Raw genomic sequence first — 18,291 nt, 5'->3', positions numbered from 1 at the left:
TGGGGCCTGAGGATAAAGAGAGTCCCCAATCAGATAAAACGATCCTTCACTGCGTTTCGAAACATTTTTAATGTAATCGACACACGAGATGATACATCACGTATTATTATACAAATATTGTGATATGTGTTTTAAAAAATTAATAACTTAAAAAATAAAATTTTCCACCATTTGCATAAAAATACATGATGTACCACTCGTGTTCCGATCATAATAAAAAATTTCTCTTGCTTTTCCCTTCTCTTTTAATATTATCTCTAGGGTTTCTGATCTATTTCCATATTTGTGTTCTTTCCAATCCCATACCACTGTGTCCTTGCTGCTCTTGTTTGGGGTGTTTTCCTGTCTCTTTTCATTAATATTACTTATGGGGTCTCTATATTCCATTTTTGGAAACTTAATCTAACATGTTTTTGGGGGTTTTCTTCTATATATCCTTTTGGGTTTCGTCTATAATTTGCTTCATTTAGAACTTCTTTGGGGGTTTTAAAGTAAACCCTCTCCAGCTGGGTTTTCTTTGCTGTCAGCGTTCTTCACAAAATCTGTCATCTTTCTGGTGTTGGAGCGCTAATTCAAATCTTTCCCGGGTGCAGGTTGTAAATCTTTTTCTTAATAATTCTACTAAAGAAATCCTTTGGCTAGCTTTTTGAGCTAAATATGTGGCATATTTTACCAATTTCTATTAGATTGCTATTAATTATGGTGGTGGATGATGATTTAGGCAAAGCGAGGACATGGTGAGAGGGAAGATTGAGATTAAAAGAATTGAGAATGACACCAGCCGGCAAGTGACCTTCTCGAAACGTCGAAACGGCTTGTTGAAGAAAGCTTATGAGCTTTCGGTTCTTTGCGATGCTGAAGTTGCAGTCATCACGTTCTCTCAGAAAGGCAGGATCTATGAGTTCTCCAGCTCTGAGTACGTTTCTTTTATTAAATTCCTTATATTTAAATTCTTGAAGCCCCATCTTTCTTTTTGTTTTATATGCTTAATAATTTTATAAAAATAAAAAAATAAATGAAACAAACATCATAAAACGTCTACATGTAGTTGTACCAGCTTGAGGCTAGGGTGTCCGATGATACTAAAAAAAATTCTACAGATTTTTCGAGCTTTCTATCAATTCTGGTCATAATCAAGACTTGAGAATCTATATATGTTTAATGGATGTACCATATGCATCTTTTTAATCAAGTCTGATATCTTTTTAATCAATATATTTGATCAAGTACATCCCAAAAAGATTTGGCCTCTTTTTTCCTTTATTGACCTAGATGAAGTTCAGTGCATATCCTATGCTACTCCCACTGACCAATTTTGTTGATCTCTCCAGCTCTAATTGTCTTCCTTCCGGTTAGCATATAGTTAATGTGAATGGGACATCAGCAGCCGGTTTGAGTTTGAAACTGGAGGAACCAAACTTATTAAACTTACCCGAAAGCAATTGGAGTATTTCCACATAAAATTTGAAAATTCATCCACATATAATGAATTTGCATTTATACTTTGCTAGTTTGTTGATGATTGGATGGATGACCAACACAATTTCTTTGGAGAGAGTAGTAGTCTTCACCTTTTACAGTTCTGCAGGAGATTTCATTGGAGATAGTGTAGGTCTAAATAACATTTGTTTTATCTGACTGCTAATTATGGTGATTAGATTTCAAGAAGCTTTTTTTGTCGTTTCTACCAGTTTATGTAGAACTTTTTCCAGTGAATTGAATGAGATTTCTTGGGGGCTTTTCAACTTAACATTTCCCCTTAAGTACATGTGTAAATTATGTTGCTCTTTGTTTTAATGCATCTATATGCATAAGTTCTGGTAAATTTATCACTAACTATATACCTACGTAATTATTTTGTCCACTTGATCATGTCAAAATTGCTAGCCTGGCCATAGTAATATATGTAGAGGTTATGATCGGGGGACAGGAGTCTTTGACACATAATTTGACACACATTTTTTAAAGTTCACTTCATCATCTATTTCAACGATCCGAACATCTATATTTTAGTACATCATTTATATATCATCCTTGCAAATAGATGAACACAAAACTAGTAAGATATTCATTTGAAGTGAAGAAAATAGACGAATATGATTCTTCACAGAAACACTAAATTTGATCAAATGGTCATATGATTTTGGATTTGGGTTAGACGAATATGCTTCTACAAAGAAACAGTAAATTTAAACCAACTGTCATATGACTTTCGGATTTTGGTATTTTTGGTAGACATGATTTTTGAGATAAGACAAAAGATAGACAGTTGGATCGTTGAAATACATTACTAAGTGAGCCCCACAAAAACGTGTGTCAAAATGTGAAACCATATGATCGTTGGATTAAATTTAGGGTTTCTTTTCGTCAATTTTATTCACTATGAATGAATGTGTCTTAATGATTTTAGATTTGTCTAATTTTTTGTAAGGATGATCTATGAATGATGTACTAAAATATGGATAGTTCAGATCGTTGAAATACATAACAAAGTGAGCCAAACAAACTAGGCGTCAAAATGTGTGTCAAAAACATGTGTCCCCGGATCCTAACCCTATATATATATTTTGTCACACGTTTTGTAGGGTCTATTTCCTAATGTATTTCAACGGTCCGATTGTCTATCTTTTAGATCTTACCTTAAAGATCATCTATACCAAAAATCACCCAATATGAAACCATATGACCAACGGATTGAATGATAGTCATTTTAGTGTTTATTTGTAAAACGTATTTGTCCATTTTCTTCACTACAAAGTTACAAATGAATGGTTTAATAGTTTTAAATTTATCTACTTTGTGCAAGGATGATCTATGGGTAATGACGGGGTTTGAACCCACGCCACCATGACATAACTCAACACTTTTCTACCACTGTGCTAAAGGGTCACTTGCATATATTCACATGAATTATATAGAATCGTTAGGTGGTGATTGTATTGAATAAGTATAAATATGGTAATCAATCCCTTAAAATTAATATACGTTCGAAAAATATTTTCTAATCATTACCTCTCGTCAGTAATTAATTGTGTTTTGATTCTCTTTTACTCCCCTCGCTTTCCTTCAGTTTTTTTTTTTCTTTCTCCTCTTTGCCATTTACATTCTGTTCTCTATTTTATTTTTATTTTAAACAAAGTACGATTTTTCGTTTATTGTATAAAAGAAGGTACATAGACATATTCATGGAGAATTTAGTCCCCAAAAGGTTTCTTAAACTTTTGCTCCAATTTGATATTTCATAGGTATTTGAGTTCATAGATATGGAAAGAGCACTAGTCAATAATGACCTAGAATAAGTATTTCCAAATGGTTATACTGGACTATAGGCTATATGGAATTTTATATATGTTTATCCGCTGATGAAAGGGCTTTGTTCATTTTTCTTGTAACTCATGAATTTGAATGAAATGTACAAGAGATTTTATGATGTTATGCATCCAACTTATGGAATATAAAAAATCATGTAAGGTTGAATAAAACTATGAAAAAAGGAGATGAAAAATTCGATCTTCTTATCCTTAAATTCAAATCCTGTACCTTTGATATCTTATTCCATCTCAGAAATACTTTACAGTCCAACAAAGTTAGAAAAGTAATTAGAATGGTAGAGACCTCGAGAGGACGAAGAGACCAAAAAAATGACAAGAGGAAGATAGAACGAGTAGGCCATAAAAATGAGGAAAGTGGGAAAGGAGAGATTGAAACATATTTTTAATGGAGATAGTTAATGATAAAGAGAGAATCATAGTTGAAATGTTCAAAATTTTATTTTCAAATTGTTTAAAGATTAATAACCAGATTAGTTTTCATGTCAGATTACATCTCAACCGTAAAGAGTGAACTAATCTAATGGTCTCAAAATTTGTATTCAAATATTGTGTTAAAATAGAGTAATGCTAGGGAGACTACATTTGGAGACTAAATTTGCAAGCTAAATGATTTGTCATCAATAAGAATAAGCACGTATATCAACGATTAAGTAATCAACCAATCATAAACTTTCATGTCCTTTAGTTTTCAAAACTTTGTCTCCAAATTTAATCTCCCTAACTTTATCCTTAAAAACACAGTGCCACAAATCAGGATAGATGTGTGTGTGTGTGTGTGTGTGTGTGTGTATTAACTTTTAAGATTGTTGCGTTCCTTTGTTTTAAACGGTCAATTTTTCACAAAGGAAGTACTTATGAATCAGATTATGTTTTCTGCTATTCCTTGACACTTAACGAAAGGAAAACCTGAACCATTGCGTAACATCAAGTATGTATGTATATACATATCTTGTTGTTAAGAGATATTGTAATGAATGCAGCTCTATCTAATTTTATCATTATCTGTTTTTGACCTCTCTATTTCTGGATGCTTCAGCATGCACCAGACTATAGAACGATACCTCAAACATGAAAATGGAGGGGAAACCAACATGGTTGAAGCAGAACAATACGTGCAGGTTAGAAGTTCTATCTTGGAATTTGAAAATCCATCTTTAATTTCAGATAAAATTTGCAGTATCTTGATGTGGTAAATTTTGTCATCTTCCATAATCTTCAATAACAAAGAAGATATATAATATTGATTCATATAAAGTCTGGAAATTATTATATTAGGGCAAAAACGAAACTTTTACCCTATGTTTGGACGAAGAACTAATAGTTTTAAAGATTAATGACATTTACCCCAAATTTGTTCAGAATGCATTACAAAAATTAGATAGAATAGACTTGAAAGTGAGTAGATGCAATACGTTTGAGAGAAGTTTCAAATAACTCCTTAAAACTTGTCATTTGAAATTTTTTTATGTAGTCCCTTGTAATGTATTTGTAGTAATTTATGGTGCTTGTGTAGTTCATTAATAGTATTTTTCTAGTGCATTTGAAACAATTAAATCTAAAGTTCGATGGAGAAATCTCGTGATACAAACATAGGGTTAGTTTTTTCTGTATCAGTTGAGTTGAGTGACATGAAAAAGATACCAAGTATCTACGATTTATTTCAGGCTAGAAGCTTAGAGCTACAGACATAAAGATTTGAGTCCTAGTCGGCCTTTCAGATTCACAAAAAAGTAATTTGACGTATCCCTTAAAATATGTAGAAACGGTTGTGAGTGACGTCAAAGCATGGAAATAATATCGACAAAAAAAAAAAGCATGGAAATAATAAGATTAATTTATCATCTAGGCACGAATTAATAAAAAAAGAGAATTTAAAATAAATAAATAAAGAGAATTAATATAGCATTTTACTCAATGAACCAAGCATAGATGAACAAGGTGCTGTGTCGGAGTAGGATCCTTGTCTCTCAAAGTTCTCCTCCCCTTCAGTCCCTTCTTATTTGAACGGTCACAATTAAACCACGTCAATATTTTATGTTGTCTTTTTTTTATAGAGACAAAGACAAGAGGAAAATGACAGAGGAGTGGAAACGGGAGAGAATTTGGAGGAAAGAGAATCCTATCTATTAATTTTCATCCTAAGATGTCAAAATCTGTTAAAATCAGGCATATATTGAACAAACTGATAGTAATTTAGTTTCTGAATTCCTGTGGCTTGGTCGGACTTCGGCGCCTGACACCAGGGAAGTAAAGGGTTGAGAAATTGAATAAAATTCATGCCTTTCTTGAGCTGTAGTTTGTATTTATCTTTTATTAGATAAACGAAATTAAACCCTAAATCCACCACTCTCCGCCTTCCTCTCTTGTTATTCATATAATTAACCCTTGGTATGGATTGGAAATAAAGTCAAGATGAAGGTTTTTCAACGCCAGTATGAGAATGAACTCGAGACAAGGTCAGACATATGCAGCTTAATCCTGCGCCCTGCGTCCTGCATGCCTCCTACTCTTGCACGACAACACCTTTCCTTCTTTTATTTTTTTTTTCTCTCAATTTCTTTACTTCAGTTTTATTCCTCACTTAATTTAAATTAAAAACTTCAGGACCTGTGTATGTTGTGTAATCTAAAGGTTCAAAAAGAGTGTAAAAATATTTGTCAAAATGTTAGTCTCTTCATTTTAACCATTGGTCTATAGTAGGCAAAATTGGAAAGTTATCGTTACGCTTAATTTCTTCAGAGTCCGAATTTGCTTCCCACATTTATTAGGTGGTGGCGTTACTACTCTTCTTAGAATGTCGCACATGTTGGGGGCTTAACCATGATTAACTAATTTAATTTATATATATAACAAAGCATCTTAATTAATAATCACCTTACATCTTTTCTAATTTGTTCCATCAAACTTTGAGTTTATTTTCTATTATCAGTTTGGAGATTCTCTCCATAAAATTGAAGATATATTAGAGAGAATTATTACGAATGCCATAAGAATATGCAAGTCATATTGGTAAACCCTAGTATATCACACATGTCATGTCACTAGATAATACCTACAATTTCACGTTGGTATGTTAATGAGTGAAGAAAGTTGAAATTACACCTTAAAATCAATTGACAATATAGAGGGTAGTTCAATTACTTAAGAGTATCTCCACCCATTGGTGGAGGGCAAGGGCAATTGGAGGGCAGGGGCAATGAAATTGCCCTTACTATTCACTTGAAACAGTAATTGTCTTGTGTAAGTCCATGAAACAATAATTGTCTTGTGTAAGTCCACCAGTTTAGAAGAAGAATAGGCGAAGGAAAAGACGCTCACTATTCACAAATATATATTTTTATTCTTTTTAATGTTTTCTTTGCCTTATCCCTACATGTTATTATCGCCATAGATTTTTGTTAAGATTCTCTATCATTCAATTACTAAATGCATCACATGAACTCATAAGCTCATGCAAGGTCCATCCTCCCATCAATGTATGACTCATTCTCAACAGGACATGCACATCTCGTACCATGGATTTTACTTATGTAGTGGTGTTCAAATGTTCTATTATACAAATTAAACTCGTAGCACAGTCATCCCAATATCCCCTTTTGTTAGTCCTCTTGCCTAAACTCTTCATCACCAACCTTGAATTATTCTAAAAGAAATTATGTACTATAGGCTCGTCTGAGACTTGGTACGTACTAAGAGTTTGGCTCAACCATAGAAAATGTCTTTTCCAACTACCCTCACTTCCATTCCATTCTCAACGCCATAACTTCTGCCACATGACACATTATCAATGATTCACAAATACTTTTATTTCAGATATCACAGTATATTCCCAAACAAAAGTAATTCATAGACAACTACAAACAGTCATGCAACGAAACAATGATGTACACATTTGCAAGTAACACTCCACAAGAATTATAAACCAATGAGATCAACAATAATAATAGTATTTCACGAAATTTAATATAATCAATCTCTGTAAAGGTCTGCTGTACCTCCCCCTTCCTGGATTCCAAAGAATTGCTCCAACTCTCGATTACAAGAGTTCACCACCTTGATCAAGTACTCCTATTTCACAAATGTTAGACAATTACTAAATGCATGACATGAACTTTAAACCCAATTAAAGGAGCTGGGATTACTAATTTAACAACACCCAATTCAAATATAAATATGCATGCTGTCTTCTTGGTGTATAAGCTGGGTGATGAAAAATAGCCTTGGCCAATAGTCAGATAAAAGCCTGTTTTATGAAATTAAACATATTAAACCACACATATACATGCATTATGTATTCGTTTCCAACTTCAGACATGGTTTATTCGATATACTATATATATGGACATGTGCAGATAGTTTGAAAAATGTAAAAACCAGCTAGGTTTAGTTGAAGTACATGCATACATACATACATATACATACATACATACATATACATACATACATACATACATACATACATACATATACTTATATATATATATATATATATATATATATATATATATATAGGGTTTAGGGTACCAACTCAACATAACAACTTTATTTGATATAGGATTTAAAAAGAAGGGACCAACAACTTATCAAAACATGTTTTCCAGTAGCTAATCAATCCATATAAAACATCCCTTTTCAGCTTTAAATCAAAACACACTTTAACAAAATATCTTTCCGCATATATTTTGGTATCAGTTTATGCAACTAATTTTGAATTAATAACAGTGGCTAATATATGCCATAATTACAAAATAAACTGAAATTAATAAGAACAATTGATACAAAATACCTATGAAATGACTAAAGCAAGCAAGATGGGAATCGTTATCCATGCTGCAGGGTGGATAGGTAAATCAACTTATAGGAGACCAATTCACTCCACTTGAGTCAAGGTCTCATCTGATCAGTTTCTGGGTTGTTTCCATTCTAACCTCATAGTTGAAATACTGATTTCACCTCTTCCTATTCAGTGCTAGGATAAGAAACCTCATAAGAAGCATAAAATATAGGAATGAATTTCTGTATATTAACATCAACGGGATTTACAGCTTTATATAAAGACTAACATGACTTGTTTCCTATTCTACTCCCTACAAATAATGCTAACTGATAACCTAATAGGTAAGTAAATATCAATCTACAATATTTGACAAATCAATCTAAGATTCCTTTCTTAACACTCCCCCTCAAGTTGGAGTGTATGTTAATGACACCCAACTTGTTGAGTAAGATTTCAAATTGTGTCGAGCTCAATGGTTTGGTGAATATATCAGCTAACTGATCACCCGTCCGTACGTATGACGTGCGTATCATTCCTTTTTGAATCTTCTCGCGCACTAGATGACAATCAATCTCTATGTGCTTTGTTCGTTCATGAAAGACGGGATTTGAGGCAATATGTATAGCTGCCTGATTATCACAAAACAAGGACACTGGTTGATGATGATTCACTTGCAAATCGTTGAGAATATTCCGCACCCATGTTATCTCACAGAATGTAGTAGCCATAGACCGATACTCGGCTTCGGCGCTAGAACGAGAGACTGTAGTTTGCTTCTTAGTCTTCCATGAGATTGGTGCTTGGCCAAGTAATACGCAGTAACCAGTTATCGATCGCCTAGTGTCTCGGCATCTAGCCCAATCAGCATCACAAAATGCTGTTAACTGCAATGAACCTGTGGAAGGAAAGAAAATGCCTTGCCCAGGCGCTTGTTTAATGTATTTAAGGACCTTGTGTGCAGCATCAAGGTGTGGTTGCCGAGGCTTCTCCATGAATTGACTTAACACATGTACCGCATAAGCCAAGTCGGGTCTGGTGATGGTTAAATATATCAATCTACCCACAAGTCTTCTATATGAAGAGGGATCATCCACCAGTTTGCCTTCCAGTTGCGTGAGAGCCAAGTTTTGGTCTAAAGGAAACCTGGAAGGTTTCACTCCGAGAAAACCAACATCATCTAGTATCTCCAGGGCATATTTACGTTGACATAGAGTGATTCCATGCTTCGATCTTGCAACTTCTATCCCCAAAAAATACTTGAGTGTCCCCAAGTCTTTTAGTTGAAAACGGTGAGAGAGAAGTTGTTTGGTTTTGTTAATCTCACACAAGTCATTCCCTGCCAGTATAACATCGTCAACATAAACCAATAAAGCAATGAATGTACCTCGATGACTTCTGGTGAACAGAGAGTAATTGGACAAAGATTGTTGAAACCCATCAGCCTTGAGAGCATTGGATAGTTTTATGAACCATTGCCTCGAAGCTTGCTTTAAACCGTAGAGGGACTTATGCAATTTGCACACTCGAGTCTCCCCCTTGCGTCCAAACCAGGAGGCAAAGACATGTAGACGTCCTCTTCCAAGTCGCCATGTAAAAAGGCATTGTTCACGTCGAGCTGGTGAAGGTGCCAGCCTTGCAAGGCTGCAACACTTAAGAGGACTCGAACAGTAGTCAGCTTAGCGACGGGAGCAAACGTGTCACGGTAATCAACTCCTTCAACCTGATTGTATCCTTTGGCAACAAGACGGGCTTTGTACCGTTCGATGGTGCCATCGGGTTTGAGCTTCACTTTGTAAACCCATTTACAGCCAATAGGACGTTTGCAAGGAGGAAGTGGCACGAGCGTCCATGTACGATTGGCATGAAGTGCCGCAAGTTCAGTTTGCATGGCAGCACGCCAATGGGGATCCTGGACAGCCTGGGAATGGCTAGTGGGTTCCTTATGAAGAGTGAGATGAGCGACAAAAGCTTGATAGGAGGGTGAGAGATAATTATAAGATAAGTGAGAAGAAAGTGGATGGGGTGTACCTGACGACGATTGAACCACGTTCGTGGAAGATGTGGGAGCCGGCCGGGAAGGGAGAGACGCCTCGACATGAAAGTCCTGCAAAAAGGAAGAAGGTTTGGTGGGTCGGGTACTTCGGCGGAGTGGGGTGGTTGTGGTCGGGGTGGTAAGGGTGGATGGAGCTGTGACATCAGCGAAAGGAAGAGGCTGAGGGGAAGGTGGGGATGGTGTTGGTGTAGAATGAGCATCAGAAGCAATATCAGTATAGGGGTGAGAAGGGTGAAAGGGAGGTTCCATGTCAAAAGAAAGCAAGGGTGCGGAAGGTGGTGTTGAAGGGGAGGTTGTAGGGGCAGGTGAGTCTAAATGAGAATAAGGAAAGTTATCTTCAAAGAAGAGCACATCTCGGGAGATAAAGACCTTTTGAAGTTGAAGATAAAAAAGTTTATAGCCTTTTGTACCATAAGGATACCCAAGAAAAATGCAACGACGTGCACGGGGATCAAATTTGGAGGGTTTGTGTGCATGAGTGGATGCAAAACAAAGACATCCAAAGACTTTGAGGTGAGTGTAAGTGGGTGGTTTGTGAAACAGCTTTTCATAGGGAGTTTGTCCATGAAGAATGGGAGTAGGTTTGCGATTAATGAGATAAGCAGAAGTAAGGATAGCATCCCCCCAAAATCTTGTAGGTAAATGAGCTTGAAAAAGCAATGCACGAGCAACATTAAGCAAATGACGGTGCTTGCGTTCAGCAACACCATTTTGCTGGGGTGTGTGAACACAACTAGTTTGATGAATAATTCCTTGGGATGCATAAAAGGTATCGAGTTTAAACTCGGGGCCATTATCACTGCGAATCATTTTAACGTGAGTGTTAAATTGTGTGGCAACCATGTGAATGAATCGAGTGAGAAGATCCTTTGTATGAGATTTATGTTTCATCAAATAGATCCATGTGCACCTAGTATGATCATCAACAATGGTAAGAAAGTACTTTGCACCAGAAAGAGAAGGTACTTGATAACCACCCCAAATGTCAACATGAATTAATTCAAAACAAGAAGTAGTAGACATGGAACTTAAAGGGAAAGGTAACCTTGTTTGTTTAGCCAAAGGGCAAATTAAACATTGAGTGAGATCACATGTTTTATTGGAGACAAAGGGAAACAACATAGTAACTTTAGGTGATGGATGGCCGAGGCGTTGGTGCCAAAGGTTGGGAGAGATGGTTTGGATGGTATTGCATGTTCCTTTCTTCGGTGAGTCAAGGTAGTAGAGTCCCTCCCGTTCAATTCCCGTCCCAATCATCTTCCCCGATCGTAGGTCCTGGATGACACAAAAATGGTTTAAGAAAAGGGTAATAGCAAATGAATCATAAGCCAATTGACTAATGGATATTAAATTTAACGTAAAGATTGGAACACAAAGAACATTGTCAAGAATAAAATTAGGAGAAAAAATGACTTGGCCAACATGAGTGACCGTGGCAAGGGATCCATTGGGTAATGCAACAGTGTGATTTTGAACAGGCCTAGAGGATGTAAGAGACTCGGGGCTGCAAACTATGTGATCTGTGGCACCACTATCCAAGATCCAAACATTGTGCTTGCCATGACGCATGAATGAAAAGGCCTTACCTGAGAGATCATCGTGGCTGGAAGAATTACCAACATGATTAGCAAAAGAAGATTTGTTTTGATGCAACATTTTAAGGATCTGCTTGCAATCTTCTGGAGAGAACGGGAAGTTAGAGATTTCCTTGTTGGTCACGGCAACGTGATTTCCTTTGGCAGAACGGCTTGGTTCGTTGTCTAGGGCTGCCTTTCTTTTGCGGCAATACTCGTACGAATGGCCCTTCCAACCACAGAAAGTACATTTGATGTGTGCCCGGCAGTTCTTTGTGGTGTGATTCGTCTTATTGCACTTGTCACATCGCAAACCACCATCCTCAGGTTTAGGTTCTCGGCTTCCACCTTTGACAGCGAATACAGCAGCTTCTGGTTGGGCAGTACTTCGTCCACTTGAAACTTCGACTTGCCTTTCATGACGAAGAACAAGTGAGTAAGCCTTGTTAACAGTGGGCAAAGGCTTGAGAAGGAGAGTGTTGCTGCGAACAGTAGAATAAGACTCGTTCAAACCCATGAGAAACTTCATCGTCTTCTGGGTTTCAATGTAGGAGGTGATCTCCTTCTTTGTGTCACAGCCACAAGTTGGGATAGAACACAACGCATCTCGTTCGTCCCAAAGGCTTTTTAGTTTGGTGAAGTATGTGCTCATGGTCATAGTACCTTGTACGCAGTCGTGAATCTCGTTTTCGATGTGAAACAGTTGGACAATATTCACATGGGAAAACCTTTCTTGCAGGTCAAGCCACATATGCCGTGCATCCTTGCAGTGTATGACGCTCCCAGAAATTTCTTTGGACATGGAACCGAGCAACCACGTTTTTACCAAGTTGTTGCATCGATTCCATTGTTGTAATTCTTCGAGTTGTTCTTCATGAGGTTTCTTGACCGTTCCATCAACAAACCCTAATTTGTTCTTTACTGTCAAAGCCATGGTCATGGATTGAACCCATGTGCCATAGTTATCCTCCACAAGAGACTGCGGCACAAGTATTGCACCAGGTTGGTCTGAATGATGAAGGAAAAGTGGGTGATTGGGGTGTTCCCACTTTTGATGCGAAGCCATGCCTGACAAGGTTGGCTTTTCTGATGTATCGCCCATAGAGATGGCTGGTAGGGTTTATGTTTGTTGTTTTGCCTTTTATTTTCCCAGATATCGTTCACTCTGGTACCATCATAAGAAGCATAAAATATAGGAATGAATTTCTGTATATTAACATCAACGGGATTTACAGCTTTATATAAAGACTAACATGACTTGTTTCCTATTCTACTCCCTACAAATAATGCTAACTGATAACCTAATAGGTAAGTAAATATCAATCTACAATATTTGACAAATCAATCTAAGATTCCTTTCTTAACAAAACCGAAACTAAGAACACGCCCTATTACTCGAAGGCATAGAGGAAGCTTAACAGAAAAGGGAACAGAGGAGTTCTGCTCTCTCTTTCTCTTTCTCTCTCTCTCTCTCTCTCTCTCTCTCTCTCTCTCTCTCTCTCTCTCTCTCTCTCTCTCTCTCTCTCTCTCTCTCTCTCTCTCTCTCTCTCTCTCTCTCTCTCTCTCTCTCTCTCTCTCTCTCTCTCTCTCTCTCTCTCTCTCTCTCTCTCTCTCTCTCTCTCTCTCTCTCTCTCTCTCTCTCTCTCTCTCTCTCTCTCTCTGAGTTTTGCATGAAGGCTGCATCCCTATTTATACAAGAGGAAAGGTAGTAGGTGAATGGATAATGGATGGACCATAACAAACTGCTACGTGGAAAACCAAAGGGCTTTGTGTCTAGTAGTGTGACACCTATTTCACCTCGTGGCAAACCCATTCTGGCTTCCAACTTGATTAGGACGAACTCAAGCTAACAGATAGCTTACTCACTTGAATGCTGTAGGTGTCAACTGCTTTAGTAGGGAAAACTCTTTCATCACCACATACTGCCACCTCCTGCTAATTTGGAGTGCTCTCCAAGTAGTCCTACGATACCCCTTTATTCTTTGACATTCTTCGCATCTCTTTCTTTCATTTGCTCAACACGTGGAGACCAACATTGAAACATAAATAATTATTTTTTGAAAAAAATGTAGTTATAAAAATAGATAAATAATATTATTAAGAGATTCTCTGGAGGCACAGATGCACCAAGCTCAAGACTCTACTTTCCTGTAAGTGTTTTTTAGATCACTTGCCTGGGATGGTTCTTAACTTTTTATCGCTTCTCTTCCTACTTGCTTCTGTTAGACACCTTTCTTTCCAATACTAATCCAGAAGTAATTGTGTAAGAGATTCTCTGTGTCAATAGTTGAGAATGAATCATACATTAATGAGAGCAAGAATCTTGCATGTGCTTATAAGTAGTTGAGAGACTCTCCATATTGCCAATGCCACATGTGCTCCGTGTCACCTGAGTTGTGTTGTCAGTGTATTAGGCTTAAAAATTCTCACACGTGAGGGGGCGTGTTGAGAATGAATTCCACATTGATAAGAGGAGGGACCTTGCATGTGCTTATAAGTAGTTGGGATACTACTCATATTGCCAATTGGTTTTATGTTAAAACCCCAACTTTCTCCATCAACTGTGCGTTATAATCTGCCTATGTGCAAATCAGTACTATACATACACACAATTGTATTTGTTAATATGTATATTAAGATTGCTGGGAAGTTTTTTGGATTTTGACCTTCCTCATCTTATTAAGCATCATCATTACTTTACAATATTGACACCTGATAGGCTGATACATGCTTATCTAACGAGAAAGGAAAAAAGAAAAGAAACTGGGGAGGAGGCTTCAAGTTGTTGATTAGGTTACTATTAGCAAATCCTTTCACACCTAAGCATGTTTCCATGCGTTTGTACTCTATAGAAGAATTATATATCACATTTCACATTGTGTATACTCTTTAGTTGCGACTGATGATGATCATTTTAGACAATTTTGTTACATAAAGTGATTTTCGCATTGCTTTTGTCTTTCTGCACTCTCTTTTGAATTTTCTTTTATTTATTCAATAGCATAAAAAAACGTAATGCAAAAGGTCAAAGGGCGAGTGATTTCTTGATAACACTAACTCATATATGAGACAAATTCAGGCTGAGAAAAACTAACTAATCTGCATGCATGCAGCACTTGAAGCATGAATCAGCTACTATGGCCAAGAAGATAGAGATCCTAGAAGCTTCTCAACGGTCTATGGCTTAGTTTTGATCATCTTCTCCAGCACTTTTGTACTCAACCGATGTTTCGGTTTTTCCTAAACTCTGAAATTTGTATGTCGTAGGAAGCTTTTGGGAAATGGTTTGGATTCTTGCTCTGTTGAAGAACTCCAAGAGACCAGTAACCAGCTGGAACGAAGCTTATGCAACATAAGAGAGAGGAAGGTATTTCAGCTAATGATTAAACTTCCATTTTCCTCCCACTCTTATCAGTTAAATGGATTTTTATTTTCCTTTTGAAATTTTACTAACTTGAAGTGATTCCAGGCTCAGTTATATATGGAGCAGGGGGAACAACTTAAGGCAAAGGTACTCATTTAATTTAGTGCGACAAAACTATTACGGTGTTGTTATTAATTAGCACTTAAAAAATGTTATGCTGCATTTATTATATAAAAATTCTCGAAAGAAATTGGCTAAAATGATTAATAAAAAAGCAAATCCCAATTGTTGAACTAATGAAAATTAATGTCGATGACACACTAAAAATTTATCATTTCAACAATTGTTAAACTGATAAAATTTGGGTAGTGTTACTAGCACTCTAAAAATCTCATTCTACACAAGTGTATTTTTCTTTCCTAATATAGAAAGTTTGGAGTGTAAAATGAAATTTTTGGAGTGCTAATAACAATTCTCTAAAATTTAAATACTGAAGACATGCTGAAAAACGGATTTTTCCAACAATTGAGATGTGAAAATTGATTTTTTTGGCCAATTTTCCAATCTTCTGTTATGAATTAAAAATTTAGAGTGCACTTTTTTTAGTGTCTCAATATAACAACTCTCTAACCATTAAAATAATTTGTAGAGCTCTATACATACATTGTTCAACTGCTTCACTAGTTCTGAGTTCTAACCATCTTTCGTTCCTCTAAAATCAGGAGAGGTTCCTGTTACAAGAGAATGCACAGTTGTGGGAAGAGGTAAACGTTTTTAAATCCTTTTGAACTGATTCCATTTAATTACTAACAACTCCGTACTGTGCATGACGTTTGAGGCGACTTGGTATCCTGATTTCCATTATGATTTCTTTTTTCTAGTCTTTCTTTCTTTCCTTGTTTATTTATCTGTACAATGATGATATGATCAGTATCGTGCAAAGCCGTGGATGGAGTCTTCAGGTCAAGAAGAAAGCGCTTCTGCTTCTGCAAGCTATGAAAAAGCAGGAGCTTCTGCTTTTGTAAGCAATTGGAGCCAAAGAAGCATGAGTTCTAAGGTGGAGACCGAATTGCTCATTGGACCGCCAAGAATGAACTGTTGTTCGCATCCCAGTCTGAAGTCAGTATCAGATAAATAATAATGCATGTCAATCATCTCTAAAAATAATATAAACAAGAAAATAATGCAGTGGAGACCTATCTTTGGTAGGCCATGCTCTCAGATCAATAATAATAGTACGGTAAAAATTTACAGATCATTTTATGTATTTGCTGAAAGCTTCATGTTGTAGCACCATATTATTTGCTTACAATGTATGAGCATGGCTGAGGAGGGTGAATGTGGTTGATGTGGGACAACTAGCGGAAAATATAGAGGAGCAGCTCCACGGGTAAGTAAAAAAAAAAGGGTATTGAGAAATCTAAATTTAGGGGTCCTGGTTTTCTTGAGCCCATAATACTCCATTTAGAAGAGAACAAGAAGTAATCAAACTTCGTATTGCCATAGCAATATTTGAAATGACTTATTACGTGCTTAAAACGAATACATAGCTTTTCTGATCAAATAATGACATTTTTCTTCCTCAAATCTGTAATTTAAGATTTTAGGAAATTTTTATAATTTCCTTGTTCTATTTTTTTTTTATTTTTTTAATACAGTTCGATATGTGTATTTAAGCATCTTATGGACCTTGGACCATCTTATTTATCAAAATAGACATTGAGATTTTTTCATGTTCTTCTTTCAAAGCTTTACATATATAATGATATTTTCTTCAAGGATTCATTGTTTTTCTTTTTCTTCTTCTTTTTTTTTTCTTTTTTTTTTGGTTCAAAGGGATTCATTGATTTAAAAACGGATTTCAACTCAGAATCTAGGAGAAGGACGTCATGAGGAGGGTCTCCTTCCAAACACATGACGATTAATAGCTAAAGCAAATCGATGGGCAGCACCATTGCAAAGACGGAGAATTTCACCTCTTGCAATTGTGAATCCAGTAATTTACACCTGCAATCAAACAACCAAGAGGAGAGTATTCAATCTCCATTCTATAGACAGCTGTTACTATAAGAGAAGCATCGTTCCCTACTTCAATCTTGGAATGATTTAGAGACATCCCAAGTATCAACCCCACACATCGCCAAAATCTCAATGTGAGCAGCCGAGGAGACGCTCACAAAGCACCAAGCTCACCTCTGCAACAAATGTACCTCTCCAATCTCTCACCACGGCACAAGCACCACCAACTCCCTCGTGCAATCTTGTCGCCACATCCACATTTATCTTAAACCACCCATCACTTGGACTGAAGAAGATGAACGGGACGCTTCGGCGTACCATTCAATCTCGGAAACGGTTGATGCCAACTTTAAGGTCATCTCAAACCGATCCAGCCAGAGGACCATAGGGCTAAAAATAGCCCGAAATGACACGAAAACCGTTTCCAATTGAGGGCTAGTCGTGGGCCCCATTGGGCCAAAAATACCAAATCAAGCCAACCGCCTACTCATTCCCAGGCTAGCCCAAAATTCAAATGCCAACGGCTAAACTAGCGTCTTGGATTTGAATTTTTTTTTTCCCGGACAAAATTTAAAAAAATAAATAATAATAAATTCTAATTTTACTATTTAAGTTGTAGTTTTTAAATTTAAGTTGTTGTAGTCTTCAAATTAAAATAATAAATTATGTTTGGCCTATGGCCCACTACTACGAAACCTTTTATTAGTGTCGCTATAATAACCAACAAGAAACGTATATTACTGTTAGATATTAAGCAAAATTCGATAGAAAATGGATGCAATGATGGATATAATAAGCAACAGAATTACCATCGTCACGAAATGAATTTTCCTACACAAAATACTCTAAGGCTAACAGAAAGTGTGTCGGATATGACCGACAGAGAATATATTAATAATGAATAAATAAGAGTATTCTCTGTCGGATAAAACTGATAGCAAATACTCTAAAACTGACAGAATTTGTGTAAGATATAACTGACAGATAATTTATTAATAATGAATAAATAAGAACATTTTTTGTCGGATAAAGCCCACAGAAAATATATTAATAATAAAAAATATATATAAACCACTAGGAAACAAAACCTCTCATACAATGGACAAAAATCAACCTTAAAACCGGCAAAACCAAGAGATAAGATTACTTCCTCATCTTGCAGGTTTTTCTCT

At 36.4% G+C, this 18,291-nt stretch overlaps 2 protein-coding genes across 2 annotated transcripts; one reads left to right on the top strand and one right to left on the bottom strand.

Moving 5' to 3' along the window:
* Nucleotides 1-210: 210 nt before the first annotated feature.
* On the top strand, nt 211-16,687 carry LOC137733191 (MADS-box protein AGL42-like). The gene is made up of 8 exons (XM_068472350.2): nt 211-593; nt 722-916; nt 4,369-4,450; nt 14,850-14,911; nt 15,004-15,103; nt 15,206-15,247; nt 15,823-15,864; nt 16,032-16,687. Exons 2-8 carry the CDS (start codon nt 735-737, stop codon nt 16,236-16,238), a joined length of 717 nt encoding a protein of 238 aa, XP_068328451.2. The 5' UTR covers nt 211-593; nt 722-734; the 3' UTR covers nt 16,239-16,687.
* On the bottom strand, nt 11,400-12,838 carry LOC148696012 (uncharacterized). The gene is made up of 2 exons (XM_088696928.1): nt 11,749-12,838; nt 11,400-11,437 (listed from the first exon to the last, which is right to left on the bottom strand). Exons 1-2 carry the CDS (start codon nt 12,836-12,838, stop codon nt 11,400-11,402), a joined length of 1,128 nt encoding a protein of 375 aa, XP_088553054.1.
* Nucleotides 16,688-18,291: the final 1,604 nt, after the last annotated feature.

This window comes from Pyrus communis, chromosome 7 (assembly GCF_041283825.1).
Source record: "Pyrus communis isolate YQ-2024b chromosome 7, ASM4128382v1, whole genome shotgun sequence".
NCBI lineage: Eukaryota > Viridiplantae > Streptophyta > Magnoliopsida > Rosales > Rosaceae > Pyrus > Pyrus communis.
This window is presented reverse-complemented; position numbering and strand designations above follow the sequence as displayed.